The sequence below is a fragment of the Sabethes cyaneus genome, chromosome 1 (assembly GCF_943734655.1).
Source record: "Sabethes cyaneus chromosome 1, idSabCyanKW18_F2, whole genome shotgun sequence".
NCBI classification, from domain to species: Eukaryota; Metazoa; Arthropoda; class Insecta; order Diptera; family Culicidae; genus Sabethes; species Sabethes cyaneus.
The window spans coordinates 54,843,945-54,865,926 of NC_071353.1; the positions used below are offsets into that span (position 1 = coordinate 54,843,945).

Below are 21,982 nucleotides of genomic sequence, written 5' to 3' on the forward strand. Positions count from 1 at the left end.
TAGTTGATTCCAAACTTCTCTACGGTATTGAACTGACATGCAGCGCAACCGATAACATGATATCCAGTTTAGCTCCAACATACAACCGCTCCCGTAGAATCCTATCTAATCTGATGCCTTCCACACCAGAAATTTCAGTCCACATCGAACTAGGTACGCTTCCATTCAAACATCTCATAGTTTCAACGATATGCAAAAGAGCCATCAACTTTCTTGAAAAGACCACTGGAGACAGTGAAGGAGTCTATATTCTGAATGAAGCAAACCATGTTCTAAGAGAACTAGTCAACCATGAGCTCCCTGACGTTGCCGCGCTTGAATGGATTGGTCCCAGAGACTGGCAAGCCCCACAAATCAACATTGATAACACTATCAAAAGAAATTTCAGCGCAGGCTCTAATTCCGTCGCACTCCGAAGTACCGTCACAGCCCTTATTGCAGACAAATATTCTGACCACACATGCCGCTATACTGACGGCTCCAAAGCGGACGGAACAGTTGGCATTGGCATCCATGAGAATACCAGCAATCTTCAGTACCGTCTACCGGACATATGCAGTATCTTTTCGGCAGAAGCAGCTGCAATATTCATTGCCGCCTCTGAGCCCGCATCCAAACCGTTAGCCATTTTTTCCGACTCCGCTAGTGTAATCTCCGCCATCCAGTCGGCCTCTTCTGCCCATCCTTGGATTCAAGCCACTCAAAATAACGTACGCCCTAATACCACATTTATCTGGGTACCCGGACACTGCGGGATTCCAGGTAACGAAACAGCCGATCAGCTTGCAGACACCGGCAGAAACTCTGAATTCTACACGAGAAAAATCCCAGCGAAAGATATCAAAGCCTGGGTCGACCTATTAATACGGACTAAGTGGTCTACAGAATGGTTCAGCAGCAGAGGACCGTTTATCCGAAAAGTTAAGCAAACAACGCAATCATGGACTGACTCACCGAAGTGGGAGGACCAGCGTGTGCTGTCGAGACTTCGTACCGGCCATACCAGACTATCTCACGATTACGGGAACAGAAGTGGATTCCATAAGATATGCGATATATGCCATGTACCTTGCTCAGTGGAACACATCATCTGCAACTGCCCACAGTATACCAGCTCCCGGAGTCTATACAACATATCCGTCAACATTAATCAGGCACTACAGAATGAGACATCAAGCGAAGCAGCCCTAATTTCTTTCCTTAAGGACACACGTCTATTCAACTGTATTTAATATAAGAAACACGAGATGAACCAGCCCACGGCTGAAAATCTCGATAATAAAGAGAGAAAAAAAAAAAAAAAAAAAAAAAATACTATTAATCTTTTGGTCACACGGACCACCGAAATTTTTGTCATTTTACAGGGTTTCTAACAGGATCTGTAATAATAATTTTCCCTAGACAATAGACAAAGCGACGACCAGGATAGGTTGATGTTAATAGTTTGCTACCTTTTGATCAACTTAGAAATCCATGTGATGGATTAACCAAATCGTTGCCGACTACGAAATTAACGAAGCCCATCCAGATTTACATGATTAGCCAATATTGTAGATAATTACTAGCTTACGAAATGCCCCATTCATCGTTGTATCAAATACTGTCTGATTTATGATAGAAAAAAGTAAAAGGGGCAAACTCCAGAACATATCCGTATGAAACTGCCCTTAACGTTGGAGATAAAAACCGAAATAGCGAAAAAACATGGTTACAAAACTACTCCTACCCTCTCTAGCCTCAAGTTATGTTGGAACAAGAAACACTGAGATCTCAATATTTCATCAATAAAACTGCGTTTTTTGTATCAAAATATGTCTATTTCTTGGCAAAGTCCAGTAACGCATAGAACACCAAAGTAACTGAACTAAACGTATGTCTAGCCTAGGAATCTTGAGAGTACAGAGATTAACAAAAACTTCAATCACCTTCAGTGAATCGAGATCTGAAAACCAACAGAGCATGTTTACTATTTCTACAAATGTGTCGGTGGTAAAGTATTAAAAGATGGTTGTAAAACAATCAAGCAATGTTTGAAAAAAAAAAATATACATCCGTATTTCGCAGAAACGTTCAATAATTTATTAATAGATCGATATTTTCAATATTGCCGCTATAACGACAATTTCAAAGAAAAGTGCCATTGGGAGTCTCTGTTGGGTATATGACGGGTCAAACGTAAGGCATACGGTGTGATTTACGTGGAAGAAATTTGATAATTTTTTTATGGGTTTTTTGTCAAAACCACAAAGCAGCTAAAAATCTATGTTAATCGAAATTCAAAACGAAGCGTTGGCTTTGGCTACTGATAGTTTATCACACGAAAACAATAGCAGGGAAACGTTAGCACCGACAAAGTCATACTACATGGATTACCTTCGTACTCTTAGGATATCTAGTCTAACCTAATGAAACATGCGTTCAGCAAGCCATTTGTAGTCCTTCGTTTAAAATCGCTCTTGGGTCCACTAGTCTTTTACTACATTAAACTATCTTACGTCTAAAGTTTTGCGAAATTTATACATAGTATAAATTTGGTTACAATATGAAAACCTTCATCTTAACGTTATAGTAGTTTAAGTCGACCATTGATAATAAATCTATGTTTTCCCTCCATATGTCACTATGTAACAAACGAAGAAAATAATAAAACCCTATTTACAATGCATTAATACATTAGGAATGTGACTACCTATCTGTATTTTCACGTGTATGCAAACCATCGAATAGTTCTTAGTTTTGGATTCGGTTATTTAAAAATTCCTAATGATCGGCGATATCAGTTTAACAAATCCCGTCGATATATGTTCAATTCAGACAGGAAAAGTATTGTTGAAATCCATAGAATCGTAGCCCTAACCTCTCAATTGCACGATTCAAGTCTCTTTCCAGACATAATCAAACGGGGGCCTAGCTTTGCTTATATTGACAATTTAACATGGCGAACTGATTCTAGTTTCAATATAAACGAAAATTAAAATGTACAGATATATTTTATCTTGCTTGAGTGGAGCCATTATTAGTGTTAGCTTCATAGCTTATCAACTGTATAAGTTTGAAGCGTCTTTTGGATAGTATTGCAAATAGACTGTATTAGACCGATCAAAGTGTTGCCTGTTGTCCGCAATATATAGGTAATAATGGAACGGCTCTAAGCATCACAAGGTAATTTTTTACATTCTGATTTACGCTAACAAACCAAAATGACTATAAATCTGGTTTTGTACCAGTGTCCTCATATTTTGGTTGTTCAGAAGTCGGCATTTCAAAAAGACCTTGTTCGTTTTTGGATTCGTCGCGCTCTGCGAGTGATTCCTCATTGGGCGATGTACTCTCCTCATTAGGAGGAATACAATTGTTTGGGTTTGATTGGTTAACTATGGATGATACGAAACACGTGATTTGCCGCTTTAACCTGATAAGTGGACAATTTTCTTCATTCCACCCACTGGATGCTTTTCTCTTGGCTTTAGAGCTTGAACTTGCTTCACCCTGATCGTTATTCTGTGAACTGGAAGACGTAGATGCTTGCTTATGCGTAAACAGCTTCTGAGTAATTCTACATGGCATAGTTAATGCGACCGGAGGTGCTGTTTTGTGTAACATCGCTGTATCGTTATCTTCGCTTGAATCAGTTTGACTAGAATTGGTTTCCATGGCACATACGCCTTCACTAGTTTTATGCTCACTTTGTTTTACAGCTTGGGAAATCGGCATTTGTACTTCGTCTGCGGCACAATGGTCTCTTTTAGAGCCACTTCCGTTTCCAAAGTTTGTTCCTCTCGATGTTGAAGCCTCGCAGTGCATTCTTTGGCTGTTGTTCGGCGGGACATCTCCATTCCCATTTTGTTCTTCACGGCTTCCCTTAGATTCCTCGCATATATTTAAATTTTCCATGTAGCTGGAAATGCATGCTGGTGTATAGATTACTGCCGATGCATGTCCACTTCTTCCAGAGGTAAGTGGCGTACCATCCACCCAAACGTTCGTTGTTGGATCGTAAACTTCTACATATGCCAGAAAATTCTGGCCATCATACCCACCCATTGCATATAGCTTACCATCTAATACAGTTAAGGACAAGGCACTACGAGCAATCTGTATCGGTGCTACTAATTCCCAGATTTGCAGTTCCGTATCATATCTTTCTACTGAATCTAACTGCCGTGTTCCATCGAAACCTCCGACCACATATATGTATTGTTGCAAAGCCGCAACGCCAGCACCAGAGCGTCCATACTTCATAGGTGGAAGCATCGTCCACTCGTTGTTTTCAGGATGGTAGCATTCTCCAGATGAATGCCTCACTTGTCCATCGAAACCACCAATAGCGTAAAGCAATCGATTAACCACAGCTACACCTACGCCCAATCGCTTCGAATGCATAGGTTTTATCAAAGTCCATCGGTCATTTTCTGGATCGAAACTGGATCAGACAGTAGAATGAAAATAAGTATAGTTTTAGCCATAAATTCGGAATATTATGCTTACTATTCTACGGTGTTGTGATACTCCATACTAGCCGAACCACCAACTGCGTAAAGCAACTCGTCCATCACCACAACTCCAACACGATTTCGTGGTACAGTCATCGGTGCACAGGGTCGCCAAGTTTCCGATTCTGGGTTGTAACGATCAACCCAGTCGGAATCGTACGAAGATCCGGGCGCATTGTTTCTCCCACCGACAGCGTAAAAAGTTCCCTTTAAAAATGCAGCTCCCAGTCCGGATCGCGGCACCGTCAGCCTTGGTAGAGTGACCCAGACTTTGTCATCCACGTTGTAGCCTTCTAGTACGTCTAGGGAATGTTTAAAGTAGCCGCCGGCAACGAAAATCATTCTTGTAGTATTTGGTTTCCGTTCTTTCACTGCTGGTCGCTTATGCAAGGTAAGATCTTTGAATATTTGTGCCAGATATTCTCGACAAGCTGGAACCCTTCGCAATACCTCACAGTTTTTCATCTGGTCTTTGAGGAAGCTCGGTGTAAGAAGCTGACATCGGACCGCATACAGGATAGGCTGCATTTTCGGGAACCGATTTTCTTCATCATATTTAACCCATTTCAGTACTGCATCATACACATCTCGTTCACCCTGCACGTTCAGTTCATCCTTTTTGATCAAAGTAATGAGCTGTATTGCTGACAATTGCAAAAACTCGTCCTCTTGGCAAATCTTAAATTTAAATGAGTATTGTGTTAGGTGGCGAAATAAAAATACAGACTTTAAACATACTTTGGTGAAGTGACGTTCAATGAACTGGTTCGCTTTCAGTTTAAGTTCCCTACAACCATACTGTTCTGCAAAATCAGCAATACCAATTGCATTTGTAGGATCAAGCTGACGTTCTAAGAAAACACAACATGCATCTATTATGTTGGGAACCTGGAACATAGTTGCAGCTGGCAACAGCGTACATACTGTTACCTCCGTCACCCGTATATGACCGGTGTACATGAAAAACAAAATTCGCGCCATCGCTGTTGGACATACCTAAAAATTTAAAATATCTTCTAAAGTTGCAATTGTAGTTAGTAGATAGTATCTCAATTAAACTCACCCCTTGTAACCTGACCCTCGACATTTCGCATTCCATAAGCCCTCCAGTGAACATTGCCTTGAAGTACGGACTTGCGGCAGATAGCACGACCTTGTGCGCATGAAAAGTTTCGTGTTCCACTTCAAGTGCTACATCAGTTAACATGTGGTGAGAGCGCATCATGAACATCATCTTAAGCATCTCCTTGGCGTAGTTCGACATAAAGAAGGTCACGTCGCCAAGTTCTTCCTTCGAATCACCATTACCATTGTCTGCAGTGTCATCTGGATGATCATCGAAATTCGTTTGGGTATCCATGACCAACAGCGCCTTCGGAATCGTAAACTGTAAATATTTGCCAAAAATAACATAGTTAATATTTACATCTGTTTATCAAAATTCACGTGCTTTTCATCCTCGTCCACAATCCCCTTCGCTGCTAACGCACTTTGTTCCATCTCCCATGCCTAGCACTGCTCAAGCAACAATGCGAGTTTTATTGTGGCTTTTATGACCAATATTAGTCATAAAGGCCTTCATAAAATTGAAATAGAACCTAAATTGTTGCTTGGGAGGCGATCTATGATGACTTTCGATACTAAAATCAGCCGATTGAAGTTTTAAAACACTCAAATAGTTATGTATACTTCTATTTTAGAACGCAATAACCAAACCAGCGGTTTAGCTTATTTCTAGGGGGGTTTTGCCCTCGGCAATTTTTTCGGCCGATTTATTTCATCGATATATTAAAATTAAATGCATATTAAAGCATGGGATCTTCTAAGAGTGAGGCAAATAAAAATTGCTCTCAAGTTTTTATTATTATGTTTTTTAAAGTTTGAAAAACTAAATGATTTTTTCTAGGGTAAACCGTCATATCGAAATAAGAGCAAATGAATGGAAATTACATGTGTTTAAGAAGAAATGAGTTTAGAGTTATCATTAATTCTGTAAATTTCAAAAGCAATTTTTTTATTTGTAAGAAAAGTTCTGTTAATGAAAATGTATTCTCTGTGTTCACATAGACAAAACGAATGCATGGAAATTTTATTTTGAGCATAAAAACTGGTTTAGAAATCTAAAAATTCAATGGCGACTGCTTAAATCTAAAATCTAATAAAAATCATATTATTTGTTTACTAAACAATCTATAGAAATGAACTACAAAAGATTAAATATTACTTTCACTTCGGTTTTAATTTAAATATATATTTGGCGGCGATTTCGGCAAAAACAATCTTCAAACAACTCTTGGCTTTGATAACTCAGCTCAATCAATGAAAATGTTTAAATATGCAGGCTAAGGGTTTAGTGCAATTATCGAAAGATGATTGTACTTGCAAACCTCTCCATCATTATCAGTATTTCGTTCGTATCCCACCAAATAATGTATAATCGTATTTACAATGGAACTATAAACATTGTCACTATCTGTTATTCCCTGTTCATATTCTATCTGTTTGTTCTAACATTTGAGTTAGTAATAGCCTATTTGGAAAAATATGTTAAACAACAATAAATATAACCTTCTTGGTATTCATTTTTAAATCTATCAGCACGTACAATTGGATACATACAGGTTTTCACCCCCCGCACTAAATGTATCATGTACAAAACGCCAATAAGAACGGTAGTCCTTTACGGACCCGGAATGTGGACAATGCTCGACTGCTCGACGAAGATTTGAAAGCACTGCCTGTGTTCGAACGTCGAAGGGCCATTTTTGGCAGGCTATGTGAGAACGGTGTATGGAGGAGAAGGATGAACCATGAGCTGGCGCAGCCCTTCGGCGAACCCAGTAATCAGTATCCAGAAAGTCGCTAAAGCTAGAAGGGTGCAATGGGCTGGACATGTTGTCAGAATCTTGGACAACAACCCCGCAAAAATGGTGTTCGCCTCGAATTCAGTTGGTACCAGACGCAGAGGTGCGCAGCGAGCTAGATGGTTAGACCAAGTGGAGCAAGACCTAGAATGTGTGGACACTTCTTCACTTCACAACCATGGACCAAGTATGCAGGTGAAATTCTAAGGGACATAGCATCAAGATAAGTAAGTAACCACTTATAATCAAGATAAGTTTTAAAAATTATAAAATATGTTCAACCGTCCTAATAGATTTCACGAATAAACGAGCAAAAATTGGAGAGATTCCATTTACTTTTATTACTTAATGCGATCTTCACAAATAGGCATATTTCAGTTACGACTTGTCTCGCTTGTAGCTGCACATGTGGCGACGCGCGCGGATAGAGCTAGATCAAAATAGAGATTGCCGACATTTATCGCACGCACACTTCGCCGCGTATACGTATACGCGATTTGTTTTCATCAGGATTTTTTCCATAGCCACCAACACAGTCGCACTTCAGCAATCCTTATACGGATTCCAGACAACGTAGTTTGTCTCAAGAATGAAGTATAAATCAAGGATCAGTAAAGAGTAGAGGATTGTCCCTGGTTTTGAAACACCCATCACTTTCGACGAGTTTATTAAATTAGCACTACTAAATTACTACCAACGTCTCATCCCAGATAACACAACATCGTTATAGAAAGTTATAATTTTAAAGCAGTAGGGGAACTGGGGGTAAAATGAACACCCTTAGCAATTTCGTCTTTTGCTCCTCCAGGAACCAACCAAATGCCGAACTCATTACATAAATTGAAAATTGGACTCATATTCTATGTAGCATAATATAAAGATGTTTGAAAAAGGACGATTAGTCATGAGAAATTCTTTATTTTCGAAAGCGTAATTTTTTTTTTCATGTGGGTAAAACGAACTGCAGTGGGGGCACAATAAACATGTCATAGAAAACTAAAACTAACATGCAGTTTGGGTAAATTAAACAATATTTTAAATGGGACTCCATAAAGTTAGCATAATGTATTTCACCACGTTCAATGTTTGACTTTCAACTCTTTTCATCGGTCATTTTTCGCCGTTTTTTGAGAGACTCGATCATTTTTATCGCTTGAATTGCAATTAGGTCGTGGTTGCAGATAAATGGAAAATAAAATTCATTATACACACTGTTCACTTTGCCCCCATAATGAAGTGTTCATTTTGCCCCCAAAACACATATTATTTTCAAGTGTTTATTATAAACAAATAGTTGATAAAAATATTAAGAATTTTCGACAGATCCGCAGAATAGTGATAAACAACCAATACTAAATGATACCAATACAGTGGTTTACCGATTTTATCTACCCATCCGAAAATTTTTGGTAGATATATTTGGAAAGTAGACAATTTTGGGGAAAAATAAATTGCTCCAAAATAATTTAAATGAACAAAAAATATTGCTATTATTAATCATTTTTTTCAATTATGTATTATTTCAGAGTAATTTTACGCATAGGGCTCATTTTATTCATATCAACCATTAGCCATAATGCATGTCAACTCAGCAATATTATGAAAAAAGACATATCGAAGTTCAAAATTGCTCCGATTTTATTCAAATTTTGTGTACTTATTCCTTTACAGTAAATTTTAGATCCGTATTTTCATTTGGCACTTAGGATTCTCTTTTCGGAGTCAGTGTGGTCCCAAAAGTTGCCATTTTTCCACCTTTCTTTCTTTAAAAATTCATAACTTTTGATCCATTGAACCGATTTAAATTATGTTAATACCAAATGAAAAGTATTTTAATGAGCTTTTCAGAAAAAAATATTGGACTGAAGCCCAAACTTTCTTTTTATAATCGCAAAAGCATTGAAAAGATTCACTTTTTATGTTACCATGGTGTGTAGACCAAAGGAACTCTAAGTTTTCATAAAGTGTCGAGAATACAATGGAGACGCATGGTTTTTGTTTTTACTTGTAATAAAAGGGGTTTTTGACAAAGAAATGTGTCTCATATAAAACGCCATGCGAGTCCATTGCATTTACGCATCATTATTCCTAAAAAAAAGAGTATCTCAAAAACTGAAAATGTTACAGATCTGTTTTTTGTCGTATGTTGTATGTAAACAACTAGCTTGCCATTGAAAGTACATATAATGAAAAAATAAAAAACGAATATATTAAATGTTTTAAGTGACTTTAAGAGGCTCCTACAAAAAGTGTTTTTGCAATCATAAAAAATTTGAACATCCGTTTATTGTTTTTTTTTCTTGTAAAACTCATTAAAATACCTTTTATTTGGTAATAAAATTATTAAAATCGGTTCAATGAATCAAAAGTTTTGAATTTTTAAAGAAAGATAATCTTTTGATTAGAATTTTTAAAGAAAGAAAGGTGACAACCATAGTTCTTAGCGGAGACGGGGTGTGCCCGTTATCGTTACGGTAAAGAATAATCTCAAAAAGGATCATTATGAAATGTTAAAAATATGCGTTACAAAATAAATGGAAGTTACTTTGCGTATTTGACTTCAGCATTATACCCATTCTGTGTGTAATTACATACCACAGATGCCATATAGTAAACTATAAAATACAAAAAAATATTCTTTACTATTCATAAATTCATGAAATCTTCCAAATTTTCATGTCTCATGGTTGAAATGACAATTAAAAAAAAGGTAGATAAAACCGGATCTAAATGATAGACAAAATCGGGGGTACCTAAAATCGGGTGTAGATTAAACCAGGTGTAGATATAATCGGAATACCACTGTAGTTGAAATTTTATTTGTTTCTCCAAAAAAGCTTATTTACTTATAGTGAAAATTACCATCGGCGTCAGATTTTAGCAAATATTTTTTACTTTTTCATTTTTTTCACAATGGAAAGCTTATGATTACCACATAATGTCTCAAACAACTTGAAATACTCTTAGGAGAAGATACCTATTGATTTGAATCGGTTGACTAGGAATTTGGCTACCTGTCCATTTTACCCCCCTGTTCATTTTACGCACAGTTCCCCTATAGATTTTTTGAGTAAATTATTTCATTTAAAACTTGCCTGTGTGGTGAACTAGAGGTTCAAAATTATAAGGTTATATGCATTTTACTGCCTTTTCTATTTTATCTGATACACAAAAAAAATCAATATCAAAACATTCTAAAAAACTTTTTCGGGCATTTTTTCCGAACACATTTCCTACAAAATATTCTATAAGCAGTGTTATGATTGTCACTTGCTCAAGAGTTAGAATACATACTGTTTCGGCATAAAGCCGCACTGTAATATTCCCTCGTGGTTAGCTTCTATTGTCCAGCCGAATCCAATCACAAAAGACTATTGTCCGTTCAAACGAACGTGATACGCAGGAGTTATTGTTCTCAACGTAGAAGAAATCTATTTACTACAAGTGTATAAAAGGCGATCAATAAATAGCAATGAGATTCAGCGATGCCAAATTAGCGGTTTTCGCGGGACAGCGGGACTTAATAACCGAACAGCGGCTAGCGGAAATCTAGCGGTTTTCTTAAATAACTCACCGGGATCTCGATTTAGCGATACTTGGTAGGCAAGAAGAGTGCTGAAAGAGAGGTTGACAGCAAAACTCTTCGTTTTGCTGTAGTGATGCGCCATCAATTGGAGTACCGTCATCCGGGGATACTTGCAACACCGGGGTTACTTGCAACACTTTGGCGCATCGCGCTTCTGGCAGCTCTAACGCATTTGTTTGTTAACATAACCATTTGTACCCAATGCCATTTTAAAGAAGGGATGTTTGCCATATTGTTTAGTTAAGTTCAATCCATTACATCATTGTTTTGTTTGTTTTTATACGATTGGAAAGTAATTTCACTTTCAGAGTAGGAAAAATGGATGTCCAAAGTTGCGTCAGTTCATTAACATGGAATTATTTTTTATTGTTTGGTTCCTGTACACAATAAGTGCATCATATAAGCTAACAAATAGCAACTTTGAGTTTTGTTTATATTTTGAACTTGGAGAAGAAACGATGAATTCGTGTTGTTACTTCCAATATGGCGCGGCTTGCAGCACTTGTAAAAATGAAAATTATCGTATTAGACAGTATGTACAAAGTAAGTTTGCATCTGTACGATGTTATTTTGTCTAGTACCATCTCCAGACAAATTAAAATTGTAAAAAATTCCACGTGCCTTGAAACGGCAATTTGGAGTTCGCCGACATGCTGCATTTTCACCGAACATTTTTAAAAAAGCGATAGACGAAATTGGGAAACAAAAAACGCCTCCAGTATCTCTTGTTTTACTACAAATAAATTCAAAATATCTCAAAATAGTCATTCGCAGTTTGAAATCAGATAAGAAACGCAAAACCAGAAAAGTGTTGCAAGTAACCCCGTTTACTGGGTAACTTGCAACACCCCTCTTTTCGGTTCATTCTACAGATTCATTTAGTTTGTATTTTTATCTCATAATCATAAATCAAAAGTACTCACCACTATACAAGTTTTGGCTACTTACACGTGGACCTGAACGGTATACTTCGAAAGTTATACCAAGTCAAAGTTCAAAAGTGTTGCAAGTATCCCCGGATGACGGTATTCAAAAACGGTTGTACGACTTTTTCCCGAAAACTGTTTTCTCGAAAACGATTTTCCCGAATGATATTTGCTCGAGTGTACTATTTCCCCGAAAAATATTTACCCGAAGAACACCATCCCCGAACAGACTATTTCGCCGAATTATTTTTCACCGAACTGACTATTTTCCCGAATTATTTCTCCCCGAACGGACTATTTTCCCGAAGTATTGTCAATTGCAAGGAAAATTGTACCATCCAAAGTACGATATCGCTCATAAGAGTGCTATTTTAGCTTATATCGTTTCGGTCTCTTCGGCGCACTTATTGCATGGACAATAACAAAAAAGTGCGCCGAAGATACCGAAGCGATTTAAGCTAAAATAGCACTTTTATGAGCGATATCGCACTTTGGATGGTACAGTTTTCCTTGCAATTGACAATATTTTACCCTGAATCAACATTTTCCCGATTTGGGGTCTATTCTGCGAGGCAAGTGACGTGAAAAGTTAAATTTCGGTGCGTATTTATTTCCGTGTTTTGCAAATCGAGTGACATGCCGCCCATGCCGCGAAAGGTCCATGTGAAAACTTCAATGTTATCCCATTCGACTCGATTAACGCCGAACGAAACGCGAGTGGCGAAGCAAAGCCTAGATGCTACATTACGTTATCGAAACTTGACCTTCTGTTTTTATATGACAGACTTCGCAGCCAGCTATTAGAGTACAGGGCAATTGCAGGGCTAGTTGAAACGCGAGTGGCAGCAAATTTTAATTTGTCGTGTCACGTCACTCGCCTCGCAGAATAAGGCCCGTTGATAAGAATATTTTTAATGTATTCAAAGTTATTCTCGCGCGTTTTATAAGGATATCTAATGATAAAGAAAACCAAAAGCGTATCGTGAAATCCGAATTTGACAACATACATTTTTAGGTGTGTTAGCAAAAATGAACCGATGAGTGTCGTTCATTATAAGAAGGTGGCATAATGGCAAATGTTTCCTAGATGATTCAGGGCGAGACGGCCGTAGGCCGCGAGTGTTCGCCGGCGACCCGCCGTCGGAAATCACCTCTATCTAGGGGCATGCGTTTTCCTAGGTTTACTGACTAGTAGGGGTTATCTCTTAGTAGAGTCCGAACGAGCGGCAGCGAGTAAGGACAGCATATCGACATTTTCGCGTGCCTAATGGCGGCTAGTTAAAGCCCTATAAAGATATACATTTATAGGGCTTTATGGCTTGTGGGTACAACTAACGGAAAAAATAACATGCTTTTGGCAACTCTGCTCACGTCATGTTGACATTTTCCCCTTGCAAAACTGTCAAGCGTACGTTAGCAAAGTTGCCAAAAGCATTGAAATATTTTCCAAAAGTTGCGCCCACTATCCGCCATTAAGCACGCGAAAAGGTGGATACCCGACCATTGCCCAGGTCGAATTACTCCATTTCATAAATTTTAAAAGATTTTTAGGAAACTATAATGTGATAGCCCAACTTAGATGATCTTGGAATAGTTGTCGACCAACATTTGAAAAGGGCGGATAAACCAACTGTCAAACAGAACGAGTGAGTTATTTTTTGCATGAACAGCATAGGAAAATGAACTCTCACTCGTTCTGTTTGACAGTTGGCTTATCCGCCCTTTTCAAATGTTGGTCGACAGTTTTTCTCTTATACATGAGATATTATTCCACAGAAAAACGGACATAACATTCACTGTCCCGTTCTTGTTCGTTTGAACAGTAATTTAATATTTAGTGTGGGTTAGGAATGTCTCCGTATTCGTCAAAGTGGTACTTTTTAACGAAAGAAGAGAAGGCCACTTATTAACTTATTAATAATTGCATGTTAGAGGGATATTCCATTTTTAAGTTGATATTTTGGAATGTCGATCACAAATGGTGCTAGTATTAATACTAAATGTGCGTGACATTTTTTATCGAATTTTCTTCAAAGAGTTATGTCTGTTTGTGATTATACTAAGGGACCTGGCAGTTATACTAAGGAAAAAAGGTCAAAGGCCGAAGGATTCAATTCAACCTCCCGTTGCAAACAATCCGGATACTGTCAGCTATTCAGATATTTTAGGAAACATCAAAATATCAATGGTCAATTTCAACAGTTTGCAAGAAATTATTTTGAAAACATAGTGGTATTTTTTGGCAGTTTCTTTAGCGGCAATTTAATTTAATGGAAGCTAATGAAAGCGCTAACACATTTAAAACCTGGCCAACGCACTACTCGCTGGCTAAAATGTCTCGTATTAGCGGCACCCGCCTCTGTAATTACGGAAATCGTAAATTCAACTGGAAATCATATTTCTTGTTTGACAATATATTTTATGCTTGTGTTACTAATTGAGATGACTGTAACAATCGGTTTTTTAAACATCCGGAATCGTTTTGGAACTGTTAAAATCAGGCAGGATGTTTATGAAAATTACCCGGCATAAAGAGAATGATTTATGCAGACCCGTAGGCGAGCAGAATTTACCTCTATAACGGTTCATTTTGCATTGGCTGCCGATCGTGATAACAGCAACAGAGGTGGCACTCGTCGCGCTACGGTATATCGATAAACCTATTCAGCATTGTGGTGGAAGGATATAATCTCGAGCATAATCAATCAATGAACTGCACGACGGTCTAATAATCTGCAGACTGCAGAGCTACGACAATCTTATATGGTCTTCAAATCGGTGCAGCATGTCCTGGCAAAATTAAAAAGATCAGCTGTAAAAGCTTTTTTGACGTAGGACTACGTCTTACGGCAAGTTTTGAGATAAGGTGTCATTCCAAAAAATCGAAAAATGCGAGCGTCACGAAAAATGAAAGGTTTTGAGCGCTAATAGCTCAGCGGTTTTCCGATCGATTTTCAATATTCTTACACCAATCGATCGGAAAATCTTCTAAGAATTGACCCAAATGAAGAAAAATATGGATTCTTGATGTTGAACTATTGAAAAATAGAAAATAATGAAAATATGTTTTATCAGAATTCTCGCTTCGTGATTGGTTGAAGATTCTTTACGATGATCTAAACCTATACCAATTTGATATCTGTGCTTGGGAAGTAAGCCAAAACATGTGACAAAGTTTCCTCATTTCAGCAAGATTTCTTAACACCGCGGTTCAACCTAGACCATTTTGATGTCCTTGCTTGGGAAGTACGCCAGAGAGAGTAACAAAGCCCCCTCGTGCCAACAGATTTCTTACGAACGCGATTAAACCTAGTCCAATTTGATGTCTGTGTTAGGGAAGTGTGCCAGAAAAAATGACATAAGTTTGTTGTCCCAACAGATCGCAAATTCTTTACTGCGAGACGAGTAATTCTAGAAGAATTTGATATGTGTTGGAAAAATGAGCTACAACTGTACTGTTCGGTTATAAATACGCATGCTTGCCGTTTCATTAGAAGTGTAGTGAAAAGATGTGCTGTTGATAAAATAGGATTGAATTGGTAAAATCCTTTCAACGTGGGAAACCATGAATAATAAAAACAATCTTTAATTTCAGTAAGGTAGCAGGAAAGCAATAGTTTGTGTTCTTGATTTTGTTAAATTGTTTTCAAATGCACAATTTTTTGAGAATTGAACGTATGCAATGTTACTACTTTGATAAATGTTACATACAACGCATGTAGCATGTTTATATGTTGCATATAGCATGTATACATGAAGAATCGAATGATTACAAGCATGAATACATGCCACTATCACTACAAAGAGACTTACGTAGTCCTACGTCATTTATATATGCGGTCGTGTCTTGTACACAACCCCTCTGATTTTTAATCGTGTTATAGAACCACTCGCGTCTGTCGGCCTACTCAATTGTTAGATATATGTTGTCCTTACTCGCTGCCGGCCGTTCAGCACCACTAAGGGATAACTCCTAGATTCCTACTAGGCAGTACAGGTATACCTCGATATAAGACAGCCTCGTTATAAAACAACCTCGATATAAGACAATTCGATATAAGACAATTTTGTCTTATATCGAAACAAATCCCTTTGACATAGCTGGTAACGATACCAGAGCTGATTTTCCATTCTGAAATCGGTGCCATGAAGATGTTCATTATTTCAAAATAACCCCAAAAATAGTAGAAGAAAACTAATAGTTCAAACAATAATAAACAGTTCAAAAACCGTAAACACATAACACAGAGCAAAACTGGCGACCGCCTATGCAAAATTTTTTTGAAAAAATCAGAGGGGTTGTGTACAAGACACGACCGCAGATATAGGTGACGCAGGACTACGTAAGTCTCTTTGTAGTGATAGTAGCATGTGTTCATGCTTGTAATCATTCGATTCTTCATGTATACATGCTATATGCAACATATATACATGCTACCATAGTTACTATGTATATATAGTTCTATAATATACATGCTACATGCGTTGTATCTAACATTTCCGGAGTGATTCGCGAAAAGGGCGCAACTTACGAGGTGTAAACAATGAGGAATATCACTGTGATAATTTGCCAGTACATTTTCAAGTCTTAATTTAAATAAAAGTTACAAAAATCAAGTTTAAAGACATAAATTGGTGTAGAATAAATCAATCTTATAATTTCACAACAATACCGCATAAAATTTGTGCATTCAAGCTCAAAATCTAAGTTTTATAGTTAAACCCCTTGGAACGAGACTCAAATCATTTTGACAATGAGATTCGCCCAAGGGGTCGGACACTCAGCACATAGTGCCCCGGCACTGCAGAGATATCAAACGGCACACCTCTAAAGCCTTATAAAAATAACATTTATAGGGCTTTACACACCTCCGGTTCAATTTTACATATGAAATGGGAGCACTGCCAGTTGTCAAAATCATCTCGCACGGTTGCCAGATCTATCAGATTTTAACGAATTTAACAAATCTTGCAGTTCGGCACTTTCAGTACAGCATCGGCACAGCTCGGTTCGTTTCAAGTCGCCTAACATAAAAACGGCTGTGCCGAGTGACCGACCCCTTGGATTCGCCCAGCCCTGTTACGCCTTGTTTTGATTGTTTTATTTAGTTTCGCCTGTTTACAATGCGCCTGTGTTTTGAAAACAACGCAGTTTCGCTCTTTACTATCGCCTGTTTACAAAAAGATTTGCAAATAAGCCTGTCACTTCATAACAATGCAAGGGGCTAAACTGCAAATTGTCTTTTGTTTTGATTAGACACTTCTATCGCCCATCACTAAAAACTTGTTTTAAATAATTCAAACGATTAAAACAGAAGAAAGGATTCTTGCCAAGGATATTATCAGTCTTTTAAAGACTGATGGTGCAATAAAACGATTTGTTTACAATTTGCCAGTTGAGCCCTAATCGCGAATCACTCCGGATTTATCAAAGTAGTAACATTGCATACGTTCAGTTCTCAAAAGATTGTGCATTTGAAAACAATTTAACAAAATCAAGAACACAAACTATTGCTTTCCTGCTACCTTACTGAAATTAAAGATTGTTTTTATTATCCATGGTTTCCCACGTTGAAAGGATTTTACCAATTCAATCCTATTTTATCAACAGCACATCTTTCCACTACACTTTTAATGAAACGGCAAGCATGCGTATTCATAAAGAGTCGTATTATAACCGAACACTACAGCTGTAGCACATTTTTCCAACACAGATATCAAATTCGCCGAGGTTTAACCGTCTCGCAGTAAAGAATTTGCGATCTGTTGGGACAACGAACTTGTTTCATTTTTTCTGGCACACTTCCCTAACACAGACATCAAATTGGACTAGGTTTAATCGCGTTCGTAAGAAATCTGTTGGCACGCACGAGGGGTCTTTGTTACTCTCTCTGGCGTACTTCCCAAGCAAGGACATCAAAAAGGTCTAGGTTGAACCGCGGTGTTAAGAAATCTTGTTGAAATAAGGGAACTTTGTCGCTTGTTTTGGTTTACTTCCCAAGCACAGATATCAAATTGGTATAGGTTTAGATCATCGCAAAATATCTTCCAACCAATCACGAAGCGAGAATTCTGGTAAAACATAGGTTCATTATTTTCAATTTTTCAATAGTTCAACATCAAGAATCCATACTTTTCTTCATTTGGGTCAATTCTTAGAAGATTTTCCAATCGATTGGTGTAAGAATATTGAAAATCGATCGGAAAACCGCTGAGCAGTGGCGACTCGTCCGCATGTTCAACCTGTTCATAGGACAGGCAACAAAATTCAACCCGACAAAATTTTTTTTCATCACTAGTTCATGATTTCGTTTGAACCGGCGCACATGCAATACGAATAATTCGGTAAATTATTAGTTTAGTTTACGAAGCTGCTGAGCAAACCGTTCAACACGACGTTTGAACGTTGCTTTGATCTCAATGCACAAGCATATACCAACACATTATTCCTGGTGTTGATTCTGGGTACGAAGGAGATAAAAAGAGAATGTGAAACAGCTTTTACTCGAAGGCGCGGGCGCATTATTGTCTCATTACTCGTTCATCTTCAGCATTGAACAACTTACTACCCCATTTTCCTATGGCCTGCGCTTTGATTCCATTTTATCGAGTTACGAAGCTAATGAGCAAAACGTTCAATATGACGCTTGAACGTTGCTTTTAGAGATTAGCACCAGGACAATGTATTGGTACGAAGGGGATGGCATGCATTATTCGCAAAATTTTCTCATTAACTCGTTCATCTTTAGCATTGAACAACTTACGCATATTGCTTGTGGTGCGTGTGGTGGTTATTCTTGAATTTGGTTCAATAGGTAAATTGAACGGAAAGTCTTAGGTTCGTAGTTAAAATTCAGAGACGGGTTTGCTGGTAAAGTAAACCGCCGTATTCCGTTGTTATTTAAATAATAGGGGTATTCCCGTAGCGCTTGTAATGTTGCGTATACGGAGTATTGCGTATTTATACTGCCGCTTCCATAGAAACCGGAACTGCTATGCGAATTGCGGCAGCATATACACGAAATACACCGTTTACGCAACATAGCAAGCGCTACGTGCATACACCTAATGTTTGTTTTATGAATAAAATATAGAATTTCGATAATAAAAAAAGCTGCGTATTAATTTGTATTTTTCGCTGGTTGAACAGGTAAGCTAAACCACCACGAGTCGCCACTGCCGCTGAGCTGTTAGCGCTCAAAACCTTTCATTTTTCGTGACGCTCGCATTTTTCGATTTTTTGGAATGACACCCTATCTCAAAACTTGCCGTAAGACGTAGTCCTACGTCAAAACCATGTTTCGATATAAGACAATTTAGATATAAGACAAATTTTAGAAATTATAAATTGTCTTATATCGAGGTATCCCTGTACTATAGCCCCTCGCAGGGGCCGGCGCTTTCGATAGCGGGTCGCCGGTGAACACTCGCAGCCTGCGGCTGGCTCACCCTGAATCTTCAAGGAAACGTTAGGTGTACCGTAAAACGGGGTAACATTGATCAGTTCAGGAAAGTTGACAGAAGTTGTTAATTTCACTTATTTATGAGATTGGTTTAACTGATCAATGTTACCCCGGTGATCAATGTTACCCCGTTTTACGGTATTAGAAATTTACAAATCAATTTCTATCAACGGTCCTCATGTCGATTCAGAAGGTCCTGTTACAAATACAAAAACTAGCTGTAAAAGTTTTATTCTGAGACATCAAAGTTCATCAAAGTGGCGTTTTTTTGGTTACAGGACGAGAGAAATGCCGAACAAAGTACTAGGAGCGAACTTCAACCAACACACATAGAAGGAACTTCAACCAATACACGTCTAGTCAGACAGGAAGAAGATAATACAACAAATTGAGTCTTGAACACTTGAAACTGATTTTCGTAAAGGTTTTTCGGGGAACTGGCATTCGAGAAACTGATTTTCGGGAAACTAGTACCACAGAGAACAGACTACCAGGTAATTGACAAAAAGTGTGTAAAAGGTTTTTATGTAATCTACGAGTAATCCTTCAATAGAGCACCCCTCGAGCAGTAAGTGGCAAACTAAATCTTGATGTCGCTGCCATCGCTGCTATGTAACTCCAGCACAAAGAAATATTGATAAAGGTACATGAATATTTTTTAATGCGTTTGGCAAACTATTTCTGGAGGGCGCTACAGACAGATTTTACACACAAAAAATCGATTACTTCCTTCGAGCCTGTTAATCTGTTCTCTGTGCTAGTACTTTCCATAAACTGTATTTCGAGTAACTAGTGCTTTCGGGAATTTAGTACATTCGAGGAACTAGTATAGTCGGGAGAATATTTTTCGGGGAAACTGTTTTCGTGAAAACGGGTTTCGGGGAAAAGTCGTACAATCTTCAAAAACTATCGAATGTTTTTCCGAGCAAAGCGGAGTGCTTTCGTTAGTTGAAATTGACGCAGCGCTCAAGGAATAGCCGGCATTTCTGCCGAGAAAACTTACCCGGTATTGTTACCGCAAATGTTGCACCAGCTTTTCAGCAATATCAAGGAAACTGCAAAATTTCCGGTGGATTGTATGCAAGACATCACATACAGGAAATTTGGGTGGCATCATGTTGCTCTGTATTACTCTTAAAGTGCTCTGAAAGGTGATCCCCAAACACATCCAGGAGAAAACCAATGCTAATCTCCGGTGGTAGCAAGCTGGATATCGTGCCGGCCGATCATGTGTGGGTTAGATGACGACGCTCAGTAATACATTGAAGCAAATCATGGAAATCCAATGCTGTCTTCTTCTAGTGCTTGTTGATTTCGATATAGCATCCGACCGATTAAATCACGAAAACATCTGGGACATAGTAAGGCGCAGAGGAGTTCCTGATAAGTCCATCTCATCGATGAGGCGGTTTCGTGCAAAGTGCTGGACGGCGGCCTTCTATCGGACCCTATAAGGGTTGCTGCAGGAGTGAGGCAGGGTACCAGCACTGTTGTCGTTATGGTCGAAATTTTAATTTGAACCATTAACAGTAAACCTAACCGAGCAACCAATACCCTGGAACCCTTTTGACAATGGAGAAATTAAAAAATCTCGACCTGGCCGACGACATTCTCTTGCTCTCCCAATATCGATATGATATGCAAAGGAAGCTTGATGGTCTGTGCGACGACTCCAAGGCAGCAGGTCTCATAGTAAGCGTCGCAAAGACCAAGTCAGTGGGAATGAACACTCCCAAGCAACCAAAAGTTCGGATTTCACTTAAGAAACGAACTTGGAAATTCATATTTGGTACAAATATAGTTCCGCAGAACTTTCTTGCTGAACAGTCAGACACTACATTTGTAAACCGATCTTCATTCTCCATAAAGTACCGTTAATATCTGTAGCAACTTGAAAGTTCAACGTGCAACCTGAAAGTTAAACGTGCAACTTGAAAGTAACTGAAAGTTCGGATAATGATGTCTAAGGAAGGTTAACAAGCTTTATGTCTACGTATCTATAGCTTGCTAAGCAGCTTTACCAGTTATTAACCGAACTTCCAAGTTGCCTCGAGTTCACTGTCTAGAGCGCTAAGCAGCTTCTGGCGAAACTTTGTCAAAAATTTAATAATAGCACTTTGAGTTCTATTTTTATACTTTTCTATTTTTTACCTCCGCCTCCTTCCAATTTCTGTAAATTCGGTTCATGCGATTAAGATAGACATAAAAAACTCTAACTAACACCTACCGCTGCTGGATTTGAACCCGAGCGTTCCGTGCTGCAAGTGAATCCTGATCCATTGCGCCATCTCTGATGTCGCTAGTGACATGAAACTTGCCGATGAGTTGTTCTTGAGTGTAAGTTCGTTGCGGGCTGTGGCAAATGAGAAATTAGCACTTCGAGTAAAATCGATGCAAATCGCATAGTCCAACAACGGAGCAGTGGTATGCATCTTAGTCACCGAAAGGGAGTACTCGAGTTGAAATCCCCGAGGTTTGGTTGGTGGTGTGTGGTAAGTTACAATAAATTAATATTTGTAAAAAACTACGAGATATACACCCTAAGGGTTGTACGAATGGGTGACGTAGGACTATATTCAGATTCAATTCTTCATTGAATGCAATGGTGGCTTTGAAAATATGCGGACGAGGGTGCATAAGTACAACGCCT

The 21,982-nt window shown here is 38.4% G+C and overlaps 1 protein-coding gene across 1 annotated transcript in view; it reads right to left on the reverse strand.

Moving 5' to 3' along the window:
* Nucleotides 1-1,819: 1,819 nt before the first annotated feature.
* Nucleotides 1,820-21,982, reverse strand: part of LOC128733125 (kelch-like ECH-associated protein 1B) — a 38,152-nt gene continuing 17,989 nt past the window's right edge. The window contains exons 2-5 of the mRNA XM_053826744.1: nt 5,557-5,880; nt 5,232-5,489; nt 4,489-5,171; nt 1,820-4,423 (exon numbers count right to left, since the gene is read on the reverse strand). Of these exons, the coding sequence (XP_053682719.1) occupies nt 3,205-4,423; nt 4,489-5,171; nt 5,232-5,489; nt 5,557-5,853 (2,457 nt within the window). The 5' untranslated portion in view covers nt 5,854-5,880 and the 3' untranslated portion in view covers nt 1,820-3,204. The remainder of the gene's footprint in view (nt 4,424-4,488; nt 5,172-5,231; nt 5,490-5,556; nt 5,881-21,982) is intronic.